Consider the following 16,452-nt stretch of genomic DNA (forward strand, 5'->3'; position numbering starts at 1 on the left):
GTTTGCTATATCATCAAGGCAAAACCCAATCTGTCTAACACACTGGTTGCCAGATGAACAGTGATCATGGGAAGACACTTCCATCTCAGAGTTGCCATGAATTCACTGCCCAACTTGTTCCTGATACGAGTGTGCAATCTGCCTTTATCCAGCAGGCTGTAGCAACAGGTCTAGGAAAAATACATCTTTGATGTAATGCAGAGTTTAAATATAAGCCAAAATCTTTACTTTCAAAATAGTTCTTAGGACATCTTCTGAGTAAGGAGCACAAGTAGCTCAGGCACTTAAGTCAGAGCCATTTACTCTCTCATCTGTAAATAACACAGGCACTGTCCTCTCTGCAGGGTACCATTATGCGGTTTTAAACCACTCGATTCCAGTTCATCCCTCAGTTTGCTCTGTATCAACCTAATCTATGCTTCACGTGTGGTTCTCCCAACGCCTCATTATCTGAACACCGGCTCAGACATGGAAACCAAAGGAAGGAGATCGCAAAGCCTGAAATGTTTTTTCCCTTTCTATTCCAAAGACCACTTTCACCTTTCTCCTACCCGCCCCCCACTCCCTGTCCCCTAGTGCTCACAGACATCAACTCTTAGACAGAAATGTATGTCGTGAAAACATGTCCACAGAAAATGAAGTACAAATACATACCCCATTTGTCTCTGGGAACAGATGTCTGGAAAGTTCCCCTGACAAAAAAGCTGCCACAAATAATACACTCATTTACTACTCAGGAAATAGGCTCCTTTCATTGAAAAGTGATGACATTAAATTGAACCAGCTCCCAGGACTGCTCTGAGTTATTCTCACTGTGCCTGCAGCACATAGAAGACCCTACAAAGAAAATAAACCAATAACTAAGGGGCTCCCAGCCTCTCCTAAAAAAATCAGTCTTGCATTTGTTCTGAATTTGTCTTGCTTTATGAGATGGTTATATAGAAAATGTTTATTGATTCAATACAGTAAAACCCAATAGCCTTGTAATAGCAAAAGTAGAACAAGGCTACCCAGAGCATGCTGCTTCCTCAGGAGACAATTGAGAAAGGCACAGTCCCAAGAGAAGGCTTTCTCCAGCTTTGTGTTGACAGTGATGGTGGAAAGAGTTTGACATTCAGAACTTCAACGAGAGCACAACTTTGAGAATGGCTTAATAATGAAGTGTATTCATGTTGGGTGAATTCAGTTTACAAGCAAAGTGAGGTATAGGGATTAAATACATAAAATAAAAAGTACATATTAAAAAAGTGCAATGACCTTGACCTTGTAGGAGCCTCAAAAATACCTGCTGTAATGACAGCATGATCTGCTGCTGACTCCCTTCTGACGTGGCGGCTACACTCCAATTTCTTTGCCCAAGGAGCACTCTGTTCCAGAACTGCTGTTATCGGTAATCTCTCTCAGGGACTCTGGTGAATCTGGAGACTATAGAATATTTGGGGCCTGTTGTCCCTTCAAAAAATGCTGGGGCTGAACCAGAGAATCTCGGGTCATTTCTGCTCTAAAATGTGATTCCTACAAGAAAACATCATCAGCACTAGAACTTCCCTCCTCCAAAACTTCAGAGAGAGCTTCATGTGGTAGGAACAGTGGCTTCCTCCACCGGGATGCCCTGCCATCCTTGGAGCCTTTGTTCCTTCACTATACAGGGATGTGAGGGTTTAGGCAAGGTGGTAGACATGGCAATCTTGTGAACAGTAATGAAGGCGACTGGGATAATTCCAGCAGTGAATCTAGACCTCCCATCTCACCTTAACACCCCCCTCCCCATCTCTCACCACCAAGGCATAAAACAAAGACAAAGTAGAAGCAATGCTCATGGAAGTCATTCTTTTTTTTTTTATTTTTTTATTTTTGAGAGGTTTTTGCTATAGGGCATGTGCACTCGCCAGACAGACAGAGAGACAGAGAGACAGAAAGCGAGAAATCACCCCCCAGGGGGATGGCCATGCCGCAATCCCTTCTCCTCCATTCTCCTCTTGGGATCTTGGACGTGCACGCACACGCGCCTGGTGTGAGTTTAAGCCACGGGGTCCGGGACTCAAACCACAGTCGGCCACATGGGAGTCCAGCGACATAGCCATTATGCTAACTGCTGGTCCCCATGGATATCATCCTTCAAATGGCATTTTCGGAGTTTTCATGGGAGAGCCTGACTCTCCCAAAAATGAAAAAGGCGACTCACCTCAACTGCCGTTTGCAGTACGTCAGTCAGCTGGACTGTGCAGGTGCACCTGTTGCAGCTGAAATAAAGCAGGGATACCAGGACAGAAAATGGCCCAAGTACCCCGCAACTCAATTCCCACTTGTATCCAGTCACTTGCTGGGCCCGGATCTTTGAGTAAAAGGTGGTACCACTACTTGCAATGAACTCGATGTTTTAAAATGTATCCGCAAATGAAGAAGCAGTCATAGTGAGGGAAAAGTTTATTTCACAGTCATTATAAAAGTACACATATTTAGTAATGGTGACATAAATACAGTCCTTACTTACGACCAAACCATACAATCAAAATGGACTTTTCCTCCTAGATTTCACACAGTGACAATTCGCTCCCTTCCATCAGTAACTACAGAGCAACCGAAATCACAGTCACAGACTGAGGGAAGGTAGTCACGGCTCAAACAGACATACTTTGTACTTACCAAAGAGACAGTCAAGTTTTCCATATAAATATAATAAAATATTAGAGACTTTAACATGTCTTCTTTCATTCGATTTCATAGATTTGTCAGATGCTTACACACACGAAATACAGTTTATCCCCCTCGCTCACTCCCTCTGACCTCCGGGTTCGGAAGAAACCTGAGTTCAGATACAAGTCAGCAGTTGCGACGTGGTCAGCTAGTGCATAGCACGCCATCTGCAGCTGTTCTCGAAGCTTGTGAGGAATGGGAATCACATTCTCCACGAGCTACCAGCAACCTTGAAACGTTCACGTTCTTGAGGAAATAAAATGCAAGGAGAAGACAAGGGGCTACGAAATGGTCACAGCACTCGGGTACACGGAGATGACTACCCTGGGACACCACAGCCACAGAGGCCTCTGGCCACAGCTGCACTAGCCGAACGCCGAAGCCTGCAGGTCAGTCTGTACCTCGTCTCCGAAACGAACCCCTCCCCAACCTGCCGATTAGTCTGCTTGTCCCGATTTTGTCATGACCTGGTGCTCCCACTAAGTGCCAGGGCCCAGGCCTCACATGGTACATAGCCGGCAAACCTGCAGAGTGGGACAGCAGCCGTGGGAAACCATCTTTAAAAAAGGTTTCTTCACCAACCGAAGATCAAATATTGAGTATCAATTGGAGAGACAGTCTTTCATAAATGATTCTCTTCTTTCTCTTTGCAATGTTAAGTTCTGAAGCCAGATCTGAAGTCACACAAAGGACTAACACAACAGCCCAGAGCCCGACCTGTTCCCAACGTGCCTCAGAGCTGGTGGTTCCCTCACCAGAGAAGAAACAGCTCCACATCTTGCCATGGCAGTCAAGACTGGGGCATCGCGGTGGCTCCTGGAGTCAGCCCAAAATCCGTTCTTTCTTCTCTCAGTCAGAGACAGGTGGGGCCAAAGGTAGTCACCACTGAGAAATGAGAAAATGACAACCACCTCTCTACTCTCTGGCAAGGGCTGCCCTCCAGGGAGGTGAAGGTAGGCTTTCCTACCTTCAAGGGCCTGGGTTTAGTCTTAGACTCTGTGGACTGAGGTGAGAACACCAGGTGGCCACCATAGAGGTCTCTGGTTGCAGCTGCACTAGTCAAGCAGTGAGACCCCAGGTTGCTCTGTAACTCTTCTCCAACCCAATCGCTCTCCAACCTGTGCTAATTCTTCTCCTCGTTCTGATTCTGCTCAGGACCTAGTGCTCCCTGCCAAGTGCCAGGATCCAGGCCCCATGTGGAAAACAGCCCCATCAGGTTCCAGGTGGACCATCAGACAACACAGAGGCCCACAAACACACACACACAGACAGCATAGACACAAAACCAGAGACACATCTTTGGTTCGATCCTTGGCAAAAGGTGTGAAAGCAAAGCATGAACTAAACCCTGTTGGAGAAGCATCACTTTCTTCGAAGAAGAAATTGTCCTGTGTTTGAACATGTTCCTGCCGGGAAGCCCATTCACGACTCACAGCAAACTGGCTGAGCTCTCAATCGCACTTGCTTTCTGGGAGCATGAAAACTGCATGCAGCGAGGTAACGTTGCCTTCTTGTCATCCACATTCTGCCATCGCCATCACTTTCTCTCTAAATCACCAATACAACTATGTTCTTACACCTTCTGGAAGGATCGGGGCTATGCTGCTATGAACCCAGGGCTGGCAGGGATCCTGATCCTCCTGCAGGCTACCATAGTCCAATTGCCAATAAAAGCCCCCAAGCAAGCATTGATGCCTTCCATGCTGCAACTTCTCATGAACACACAAGTTTGGTGAACTTCTCATCCCTTCATCCAGGTTTTGACAAGTTATTAGGTTATTTAATGACATCACACAAAGAAAAATTTCTTTGGAGAAGATAATTCAATCATTAGCAAGTTGCAACCAAAAACCAAAGATGTCAATCAAAACCTTGCTTGGGAAATGAGTGTTTCCTTCATCAGGGTCTCTGCTGTTCGGTTACGTCACTGTTCAAATCTCCCCCCATCTTCCTCTGAGGTTCCAGGGGCCTAGGGCTCCTGGTCACCAGCTCCTGCTGGCCTGCAGGGATGCACTGCTATGAAAGGAAGGGCTGCTCACTCTGCAGAGGAAACCATGGCTTGGATGAATGACTTTGTGATGCCTTTGACTGCCATGTGACGACGGCTGACTGCTGAATAGAGGACAGTCTGCTGAGAGGTACACATGTAGCACAGACTGATGAAAAATCTGGTAACAGTCTGTAACCTAAGTGGCCCAAAAGGCCAATGCAGTTTTCACCCTGAGCCCAGCAGAAGAAGGTGGAAGGGGACTGGCAGGTGCGTGGGAGGAAAGAAGATCTGAATGATTGAAACTGGCTGCCCCTAGAGCCCACCATTCCAGCAATTTCCAGCATCTCCAGGGGTCCCTAAGTGAGGTTGGGTTGTGCAGGCTTTGGGTCTGTGGATTTTGGCTGTTCTACAGTTGGGGTGTTGCATGGCAGGAGTAGATGATGCTAGAAAGGACGCTCCATGTGAGGTTTCTGGATATTCCCACGCTGATGGACATGTGGAACTCTTTCCACTGCTTTCCTTAGAGATACCCTGAATCCCTGGCCGAGGTCAGCACTGGCCCTTGACCCCATCAGCCATGTCGAAGGAAAGGCTGGTGGGAGCTAGGGGCTGTAGTGGAGGCAGGCTGGCCTCCAGGGGCCTGTCTACAGAGGGCTGTAGGCTCTGATGCCGCTTCCGCAACATCTGTCCAATGCCCATCATGGGGAACCGGCCTCGGCTTTTCACACAATTCGGGCTCCCCAGAGGCTGAGAGGGGCCATTGCTGGGAACTGGCAGTGGGGAACACAAGCCCTCCTCTTTGGGGGGACTGTTCTTATCTTCATGAGTAAAGGAAACCAGAGTGGAATGCAAAGGCGTTTGGAGAGGTGATGAACATCCATGCAGTAGACCCGGGGAGAGTGTCCTCTCGCTGGAATTCCGGCGAGTCAAGCTCACTGGTGAGTTCAGAATCCTGTAGTGATGAGAGGGGGACAGCAGTTCTGTGTGGTCATCGCGATCAACAGACTCAAAGGAGCGTACCATATCCAGCATCAGGGGGTCTTCCTTGGGGGCGATTCCAGTGCCTCCAGGCCCTAGCTGATGGGGCTCCAATTTCTTTACAGTCCTGGGGGTCCGAGGGGGTGGAACGGGGATGAACTCCATGGAAGAAGAAGCCACACAATTGGAATCTGAGGTTTTGCGGAAAATATTGCGGCAGCCAAAGGCATCTGTACAAGAAAATGGACAAGATCATGAAGATAGCCCCATGAGCAGTACACACGGCGCTTCCCTTCCCGCTCTGCCCCAGCCTGACTGACACAGCCTTCCACCAGAGTTCAGAAGGTACCAAGAAGCAAACTGCTTTGACCACTCTGGGAGAGGAAGCAGCAGTAGATAACTCTTCTCCAAGGAGGCCCAGGCAGTCTTTCTAGGCTGAAGGGACAGAAGGCTGGTGACAGCAGATCTCCAGGACTCCAATTAGCCTCGCGGCCCTACCTTAACAACTGCTCCCACTTTGATTGCTTACAATTCTGGACCCTGCCAAAGTGTCTTCAAATAAGAAAGGTACATGTACTTGACAGACCATCCATAGGACTCCCAGAAGTGCATGGAGCCCAACCTACTGCACTGTGCATCTGGCCCTCGGATGGCCAACACTAACAGTAGGGTTTCTCTCATGACTTATTCATTCATTGTGGTAAAGACAAATGGTAAATATCCCACTTTCACTGTTTTTAAGTGTACAGCTAAGTAGAGTTAAGATCTCCACAATTCTTCTCGTATCTTACAAAGCTAATACTCTACTCCCATTTAACAATAACTCCCCACAACCTGAGGAACCACCATTCTACTTTCTGCCTCTAAATTTGACTCCTCTAGATACCTCATATCTAGAAATACAGTATCTGTCCTGTGCCTGGCTTATTTCACTTGGCATAATGACCTCCAGGTTCAAACATGTTGTGGAAATGTTAGAATTTCCTTTCTTTTTAAGCCTCATGATTTTTTCACTCATTTAAATTATTTTTCCCGTCTTTTTTGCCAGGGGGTGTGCTTGTGTGCACATGCGCACATGTGCGTGCAGGAGAAAAAGAACCCCCCAGTGGGGTCTGGTCATACTGCAATCCCTTTTTCCTCTGTTTCTCCATCCTGTCAGAATCCTGGGCATGCATGCATGTGCCTGGCATGTTTTTTAAGCCGCTGGGACCAGGATTTGAGCTGCAGCTGGCCATGTGGGATCCAGCTCCCTCTGCATAGCACTTAACTGTTGTACTTCAGGATCAGCACAACAGAGCCTCATCTAATTCTGAACAGGAGTGGAATGATCTTCATTTATATAGTTAAGGCAACCAGCCAGCCCTATGGTTTCTAGCTCAAGTTGGCAGGGACTAGAAACCAGGTTTGCAAACTGTGCCAAAAAAAGAAAGGGAAAACCCCTACAGATTTAGAACAGAGGGAAATAAAGCCAAGTTCATGTGGAACAAGCTCTATCTTAGCTTCTTTTTTCTACCATAACATTTTATAGGCCTCACTGAGGCCCAGCTGCAGGCGCAAGCTGATGCCCACTGGGAGTGATTTCGGGAGCAGCCGAGGGCTCTGGGAATCCGCCTTGCATTACATAAATAAATACCCAGATGCTGAGATAAATCTCTTGTACAGGCCAGCAGCAATGCCTGAGAGTCACCAGCAGAAAGAAGTTTCATTAATGGCTAATGTCTCTAGGCCTCCAGTCTTCCAGCTGGCACATGAGCATCACCTCCACACCGAGGGGGGCAGGCTGCTTTGGGCAATGTGGGCACAGTGGCCTCCAGCTGGGAGGAGCATGTGAGGTAGAAGAATAGGAATTGGGTTCGAGTCCTGCTCAGCAACTAATTGCCTGGTACCGCGGTAAGCCTCCCTGTCATCTCCTATCCCCCTCATCAATTCAAACCTCTCCTACCTCACGGTTCCACTTCACAGCACCCTCAGCTCCCATGTGCCTTCTTTCAGCACTTCTCCTGTGTGTGCCAAGGCTGGGCCTGGTGAGTACTCCTTGGCTTGCCTTCTTCAACACTTGTCCCCTAGAGGGACACTTGCATTTATCCATTATCTATGATGTGCTGGACCTGAAGCGGGTGGAGGAGCCTACATCTGTAGCTCATTTCATGTACCCGATATCTCTGATAGGGAGGAGCTGTTACCAGGAAGGGAACCAATGGAGGTGCTCAGAGGTTAAGGACCCAGGAAGGGAACCAATGGAGGTGCTCAGAGGTTAAGGACCTTGGGCCTCCAGCCAGCAGTAGGGCTAGGATTTGAATTCAGGTCTGAGCATCATCCCCCCCAACCCCAGAGCCAGACTCAATTACACTTCAAAGCCCCTCAGGGTCACCCTTCTTGGAAATTACCATGCCCCCATCTTTGAGTCTGCATGCCAGTCTCTGTTCCTGCAACATATGCACATGTTCCTGACTCCAGAATCTCCTTTTGCCATATAAGGATCTCAATCTGTTTCTGTACCTCAATCTCTACTCCTACACCCCACCTCTACTCCCACAATACTTTACTGTCCTGGCTCTGTTCCCACAATATCACGTTCTCCAATCATGGTCCTTGGTACCACGCACCATAATCTCTTCTCCTATAGACGCATGTACCTGATCTCTGCCCCCATGGTACCACACATCTCATCTCTGCCCCTGCGGTACCATGCACCCCTATCTCTGCCCCTGTGGTACCATGCACCCCTATTGCTGCCCCTGAGGTTCTATGCACCCTGATCTCTGCCCCCATGGTACCACAAATCCCATCTCTGCCCCTGCGGTACCATGCACCCCTATCTCTGCCCCTGTGGTACCATGCACCCCTATTGCTGCCCCTGAGGTTCTATGCACCCTGATCTCTGCCCCCATGGTACCACAAATCCCATCTCTGCCCCTGCGGTACCATGCACCCCTATCTCTGCCCCTGTGGTACCATGCACCCCTATTGCTGCCCCTGAGGTTCTATGCACCCTGATCTCTGCCCCCATGGTACCACAAATCCCATCTCATCTCTGCCCCTGAGGTTCCATGCACCTCTATCTCTGCCCCCATGGTACCACAAATCCCAACTCTGCCCCCACGGTACCAGACATTCCAATCTCTGCCCCCCCACGGTACCATGCATCCCAATCTCTACCCCCATGGTACCAGGCATCCCGATCTCTGCCCCCCGCGGTACCATGCATCCCAATCTCTACCCCCGCGGTACCAGGCATCCCGATCTCTGCCCCCGCAGTACCAGGCATCCCGATCTCTGCCCCCCCCGTACCCCGCGCCCCGACCTATCCCAATCTCTGCCCCCACGGTACCAGGCATCCCGATCTCTGCCCCCCCACAGTACCATGCATCCCGATCTCTACCCCCACGGTACCAGGCATCCCGATCTCTGCCCCCCGCGGTACCATGCATCCCGATCTCTGCCGCCGCAGTACCAGGCATCCCGATCTCTGCCCCCCGCAGTACCATGCATCCCGATCTCTGCCCCCCGCGGTACCAGGCATCCCGATCTCTGCCTCCGCAGTACCAGGCATCCCGATCTCTGTCCCCACGGTACCGGGCATCCCGATCTCTGCCCCCGCAGTACTGTGCACCCTGATCTCTGCTCCTGTAATGTCAAACCCCAATGTCTGCTCTCACAATATTCTATACCCTGCCCCTCCATGCCTACATTATGCAGCCCAAACTGCTTCTGTAATACTGCGCACCTATCCCTGGTTTCTCAGATCCTTCTTACACAGGTGGCTACTACCATGCAGCTGAGCCCTTGCTTGTTCTCAGGTTGCCCAGGCGTGTCACCTCTGCTTTCCCACAGCACAGGAATCCTCTGTGAGGACTACATAGCAGACACAGCTCTGCACAGGAGACCTGAGCGTCTCAGAGCTGACCCACCTTTGTCAGAGAAGCCAGACTTGGAGGCCTTCCGGTCCTTCAGCAACGCCTTGGTGTTCTGGATCTGCGTGATGAGTGAGGCCGAGGGCTGTTTGTGTGAGGGCAGGTTCTTGTCTAGCTTCTTGGAAAATGGCCGATGGAGAAAATCTCCTCTTTTTTCTTGTTCTTTGGGCTTTTTATCCTTTCAATCAGAAGCAAACATATATATTCAGAAACACAAGAGCATATCATTATGCAAGTAGATTTAAAAAATGCCAGCTTTTCAACATTCTATGCTCTCTTGTTGTACGCGTGTATTCATTTTAAGTTTATTTATTTACTTAATGAACAAGAGAGAGTCAGAAAGAGAGAGAGACACCCAACAGACTCTTGACACTATAATCCACCCCTACTTCACCCGGCCCCAGATCGTGGGCAAGTGCATGCCTGGCACACTCAGGGAGACCTAGACATGAATCTGGACACTTCCCATGCGAGTCAGCCTTGAGTGCCCTGCATTTTCCCATCCGGGCCTCACCACTGCATGTCAGAGAGGGAAGAAGAGCTGGGGCCTGGCCAGTGCTTCAGACAGCCTGTCTCCTTTTCTCGGGCAACAATGTAGGCTTTGATCGTCCCTAGCTCCCTTGTACAGCTCACTTCAGGTGTGCCAGTAAGGGCAAGGCCACCTCTAGGAGGTCCATTGCTTTGGAACAAGCTGAACTAACTAAGGTGAAGCAGAGCAGAACCTCTGGAAACCTACTGTGTGCATTTAAAGTGGAGCCTTAAGATTCTACCCCCAGTACTGGCTTTGCAAAAGCAGTAAGAGTGAACTGTAACTGCTTCCACCTTAATCTCAGATCCTGTTTGTTCATTCAGGCCAAGGAGGTATCTAACACAGCATGGAGCCCTGAGCTGTCCTGGATTTGGTGCCCCCTATCCTTTCAATCAGAAGCAAACATATATATTCAGAAACACAAGAGCATATCATTATGCAAGTAGATTTAAAAAATGCCAGCTTTTCAACATTCTATGCTCTCTTGTTGTACGCGTGTATTCATTTTAAGTTTATTTATTTACTTAATGAACAAGAGAGAGTCAGAAAGAGAGAGAGACACCCAACAGACTCTTGACACTATAATCCACCCCTACTTCACCCGGCCCCAGATCGTGGGCAAGTGCATGCCTGGCACACTCAGGGAGACCTAGACATGAATCTGGACACTTCCCATGCGAGTCAGCCTTGAGTGCCCTGCATTTTCCCATCCGGGCCTCACCATTGCATGTCAGAGAGGGAAGAAGAGCTGGGGCCTGGCCAGTGCTTCAGACAGCCTGTCTCCTTTTCTCGGGCAACAATGTAGGCTTTGATCGTCCCTAGCTCCCTTGTACAGCTCACTTCAGGTGTGCCAGTAAGGGCAAGGCCACCTCTAGGAGGTCCATTGCTTTGGAACAAGCTGAACTAACTAAGGTGAAGCAGAGCAGAACCTCTGGAAACCTACTGTGTGCATTTAAAGTGGAGCCTTAAGATTCTACCCCCAGTACTGGCTTTGCAAAAGCAGTAAGAGTGAACTGTAACTGCTTCCACCTTAATCTCAGATCCTGTCCTGTTTGTTAGGCCAAGGAGGTATCTAACACAGCATGGAGCCCTGAGCTGTCCTGGATTTGTTCCCCCCCCCCCACCCTCCAGTCACGTGACACCTGTTGATGTGAAACTTGCATATATGAGACTTCAAAAAGTTCATGAAAAAAATGGAATTAAAGTATTAATTTAGTGCAAAGCAAAATTAAAACCACACATGTTTTTTCCCATTTTTATGAATTTTTGAAGATGCCTCATATATAGTCCATTTTTCTATAAATCTTGCTTTTATTGAACTAGATTATAATCCCTCTGATGGGAGTGAATTTCACTATTTATGTGCTTTCAATCTCAGAGCCTCTGGCATAAAGTCAGGCACTTAGAGAAAGCTTAAGAAATAGCTGTTGAAATGAGGGAGGGAAAAACCCAGCGGAAACAACTGAATTAAAACTAATTGAATTCAAGCTTCTAGGAAGGGTGATGCCTCTAAGAAAAAGCTGCAGAAATTCTTCTCTGGCCCCAAGGATTGTGCTTGGTGTTTACTGTTAGAAAGAGGCAACCATATCCCTGACCTTAACAAGGGTGAGGGAAAAAGAAATTTTTACATCTCTGCCTTCAACTTTAAGAGAATTTGCAATTCAAGAGAGCTCATCTATTTTTCATTTATGTTGTTGAAAAGCTTCTCAAGGAAACATCTCTTTGCACTTTTTCAGCCCTTTCTAACAAGGCGGTTCAAAGCCTTTGCAGACTGGGGTTCATTATGTCTTTTTTTTTTTGAGTGGGAAAGAACAGCAGGGAAGAAATGGAAAGTGGGGGTGCTGAGGCAAGCCTTGAGAGCCACTTCAAGAGGCAGCAGCTCCCTGGGCTCTAACATTTAGCCAAAGTGCTTGTCCTCAGAGCAGGGGCGAGGGGGAGAAGAGAGGCGAAGTTTCTGCAAACTCCTTCCTCAGCATTCTCTTTTAACAGCAGTCACTGGCCCTCACTGCAGACACACCCCTTGCAAACAAGGAGGAGATGGCCTGGAGGGGTAAAATCATTCACCCCTGAGCAGATGGACACTTAGATTTTCACTGCCTGGAAGTTGGTATTGTTAACCCTTGACTTGCCACTGCCCTCTCAAAGCCCAGGGCAGAGACAGGTGATTCTGGTGGAAGAGTGGAAGTTTAGACAAAATGGCAGTGCAGAGGCAGGGAGTGTGCTGTGGTCCCCAGACTCCTGCAACATTATCCCAGCGCTAGGAGGACAGGGTGCTTCCAGTTGTTACAGAATGCACGGAGGGGACTGGCATGCCGCACGCACCTTAGTTAAGGCCTATAAAGGTCGATTGCAATTTCCCACTGCCCCCTCTCCTTTACTTCCACTCAACACTGACAGGCCACCTTCTCTAAGGCAAAAGAGAAAGATGTTTGCACATAAACAGAACCATCCAGCATCGAAGGGGACATGACCCTCCAGCTTGAAATGTCTTACAGAGTTCTTTTAGCTTGGTTCTCTGTTTTTTTCTGCAAAAGTCACCAGATCTACCTGCTAACACCTTAAAAAGGAAAAAAAGAAAACCAAACGCACTTGCGTACATGTTAAAACACTATTTAATAGAAAAGATAAAGTTGCAGTTCACCCTTTTTGGGGATTGTTTTGTTAAAGTCATCAGCAAACCTCTCTTAAAGCTGCTCTAATTCCCAAGCCTAGAGAGCTGCGGTGGCTCAGGGGGTTCATTTCAGCTCCTTTGCATCCCTCTGTGGGTTCTCAGAAGTCTATGAATCAAGACACAAAACTTTTCAGGGCCAGTATCACCTCCCAAATAGAGTTAATCAATGCCAAGATGTGTGCAAGGCATGAGAGTTCCCTGCGGACAGAGACCAAGTGTGGCCGACATGACCAGAGTTCTCCTAGGACCCACAAAGGGATATTTGGTAATTAGCAGAAAACCCACTATGGGGGCAGAAGTAAGAGAAAATGCACTGCAGATGGAAAGTTGGAAACTCTGCTAAAGCCACTCTGTTTAACCTAATGCCAGGTCCTGAACCCTGGCATGTCCTTCCAAAGCCCCTGGAACATCTTTCTTCAGCCTGAAAGAAGTGGGGATTTTACAGAAACTCGTTTCTAGAGAAATGTCAAGAATTCACGCCTGTTTCCCGAAGGGTATAAACCTCAGTTGGCCCATGCAGAAGGGCCAGCAGCCCCAGGAAAACATGTTTGTTTACAACTAGCCAATCTCCCCACCCTCCAAGAACATGTTACCCAGGACAAGCGATCACCCAATTATATCTTTTTATTTGCATGGCCTATTTTCTCTGAAAGAAATTTCCTAGGGAGCAGGATGTTAAATTGCCTTATGTAACAGTAAAAGATCTTCAGAGGGACTAATTACATCCCCAGTTCCAAGGGCCTGCTCTCCACCCGCCCATGCTGCTGTCTACAGACTCCTGGCTTCCCTCTGCTTGTTCAGGGCACCGTGTGGGCCTGAGGTGAGCAGTGGGGTCGTCTCAGTTCTGAGCGTGTCCTCTTTGCACCATCATGGCACAGTCCTGCACTGAGGCAGATCAGAGAGGGGATCACATGAAGTCCCGACGGAAGCTGCTCACACACAACAGCTTCCACCAACAACTTCTACCCACTGCAGATGTGTGTATGCAGTGACAAAACTGGACACGTTGAAAATGTGGCTCCATAAAGGATTTCTACCCAAGACTCTAAATGTCATATATCACTGGGCAGAGAAAAGGAAGTCACGGGGAAAATCCACGAGCAGCTGGCACGAGGGTGAATCTCTGCCCTCAAACTGAGGTTTGAGCTCCAGAGAGCAGGTCCCCTTTTGACTTCTCCCTGCTGGCTGTGCCCGTGGGGTGTGGTGGACACCAAACAATGACTCCAGGCTCCTGGAGTTCCCAGAACAACCCCAGCCATGGTTGTAGCTTGGCAGTTTGGAAATCCAGAACCCACTCCTGGCTCTCCCCATAATTTACGAGGTGACCTTGAACAAGTCACTGCTCCTCTAGGGAAGTGTTTCCCATCTGTAACTAAAAGTGTGGGTCCTCCCAGTTCACACCTACTTCATCATCTGAGCAGCAAATGTCTGGATTTAACAAGGACAGATGCTGCTGGGCTAGCGGGAAGGCTGCTGCCCATGACGTCTGCCTCTCTGGGCATGCACCGGAGAGCAGACTGTGAGGGCAATTCCCGCAGCAGAGGAGGTCTGAAGGCTGTTTTGTTTAAGCAGTTCTATCACGTCCAGCTCGTTGTGGGCTTTCCTGGAGCCTAATGTCCCCCTGACGACAGGCGAGCTTTCCCCAGTAGTTTGCTGCACCAGGACCAGGTGCTGGTTGCTACCACCTGCGAGAGCCCAGGGCCCCCGTTATTGGCCAGTTGGTTTGGATCCCTTACTACCCATCACATAAGGAAAAACCTGATTTTACCATAGGAAAAAACACAGGTGAATTAATAACAAAAGGAACTAGTTCATAAATTAGGCCACTGGGCCAGGAAACTTTAGACTATTTCTAGAAACCCAATTTCTCCCATAGGTAGAAATAAGAATGCATAACTAGGTGTGTAATCATAGCAAGACAATAAAAAACAAGTCACCTCAACATAGGGAGCACCAATCTGATCTGAGGGGATTCTGATAAACCCACTCTGAACACGATTCTGCACATTTTAATTCAGGATAAGGATAGGGTGTGCAAAGTCTGGTACCTGGGCAGAAACCGACCAACTCTTAGGATCTACTGATGGTTAAGTTCATGTGTCAACTTGGCTAGAGCAACATACCCCGTTGTTTGGTCATATACCATTCTAGGTGTTGCTATGAGGGTATTTTTTTAGATGTTGCTAACATTTAAATCAGTAAACCTGAAATAAAGTAGATTATCCTCTGTAACATGGTTGGTTTTTATCCAATCCGTTGAAGGCCTTAAGAAAAAAAGAATGAGGTCTTCTGGACAAAAGAAATGCCGTCTCTAGGTGGCCTTTGGGCTCAAGACTGCAACATCAACCCTTCCCTGGGTCTCCAGCCTGCCATTCTGCAGGTGTAATTTGCCAGCCCTCACAATTATGCCAGTCAATTCCTTATCTCAGCCTCAATATTCTATGTGTGTGTGTGTGTGTGTGTGTGTGTGTGTGTGTGTGTGCGCATGTGTAATATAAATATACCCTATTTGTTCTGTTTCTCTGGAGAACACTGACTAACAGAGCACAACCCCCGAGGATCTTACCTGCACAGCATGGAATTCGAGGTCTCTCGTCCAGGTGTCCAAGGAGGCCTGTGAAAAGCAACATTTTTCAATAATTTACAGTCGCACCTGATATTTTTCCCCTAGATCCAGAACTGGTGAAGAATGATTCATTTCAGTGCTTGCAGACGAGAAACCCAATTCCTAAATCGCAGTGGAAGCAGGCAGCAGATGTCCTGATTTGTGTGCTAAATAGAGTTTCTAGGTAAACTTATTAAAATCTAAGGCACTGAACAGAGCGGAGTGCTCTAATGAGGAGTAAGCACCTTGATGCAGAAACATCACCCAGGTGTTTTTAGGAAACAGCACCCGGAACAAGAAACAGAACCCAGCTGGCACCTGGAGGGGCCCCCACCCAAGTCCTCTCCTTGTCAGTTCATCCTCCAGAGAAATGACCATCGTGATCTGTAACAGCACAGATGGTTCAATATGATTCTGAACTTTATTTTTAAAAGTCATGTATAGATTTTGAAACGTTTTACCTTTAAACTAACAGTCCCTGCTGTGGGTTGAACTGCATTCTCTCAAAATTCCTATGTTGAAGTCCTAAACTCCACAAGCTCCAAATATGAGTGACCTTGTTTGGAGAGAGGGTCTTTACGAAGGTAATCGTCGTTAAAGTGGGCCCCAAGGCAATACACGGTGTCCTCATCGAAAGGAATATGGACACTGGCATGCACACAAGAAAGTCATCGGATAACAGCGGCAGAGTGATGAGGCATCCATAAGCCAAAGACCACCAAAGACCAACAGCAAGCACAGAATCTAGGAGGGAGGCCTCAAACAGCTTCTCCCTCACAGCCGCCAGGAGGAGCCAACCCTGCTGACACTATCCCCTCGGACTTCCAGCCTCCAGAACCGAGAGCACACATTTCTGCACAATTTGTGGTACTTGTTATAGCAGCTTTAACAGGCTAATCCACTAGCCCTGCCACCCTCCACACATCTTTTCTCCCAAAACTCCAATACTACTTTGCCGTTGCAGAGAAGACTTCCTAGTTCTGTTTTATATTTCTCTACAAATGAACATTATTAAAAAAAAAAAAAAAAAAAACTTTAACAAAAATTGTGTCAGGCTCTCTATGGCCT

The 16,452-nt window shown here is 48.1% G+C and overlaps 1 protein-coding gene across 1 annotated transcript in view; it reads right to left on the reverse strand.

The window, feature by feature from the left end:
- Positions 1-2,100: 2,100 nt before the first annotated feature.
- HUNK (hormonally up-regulated Neu-associated kinase) overlaps positions 2,101-16,452 on the reverse strand; it is a 149,099-nt gene continuing 134,747 nt past the window's right edge. Inside the window, exons 11-13 of the mRNA XM_006155282.1 lie at positions 15,346-15,393; positions 9,577-9,757; positions 2,101-5,895 (exon numbers count right to left, since the gene is read on the reverse strand). Of these exons, the coding sequence (XP_006155344.1) occupies positions 5,237-5,895; positions 9,577-9,757; positions 15,346-15,393 (888 nt within the window). The 3' untranslated portion in view covers positions 2,101-5,236. The remainder of the gene's footprint in view (positions 5,896-9,576; positions 9,758-15,345; positions 15,394-16,452) is intronic.

This window comes from Tupaia chinensis, unplaced genomic scaffold (assembly GCF_000334495.1).
Source record: "Tupaia chinensis unplaced genomic scaffold, TupChi_1.0 Scaffold000443_1, whole genome shotgun sequence".
NCBI lineage: Eukaryota > Metazoa > Chordata > Mammalia > Scandentia > Tupaiidae > Tupaia > Tupaia belangeri.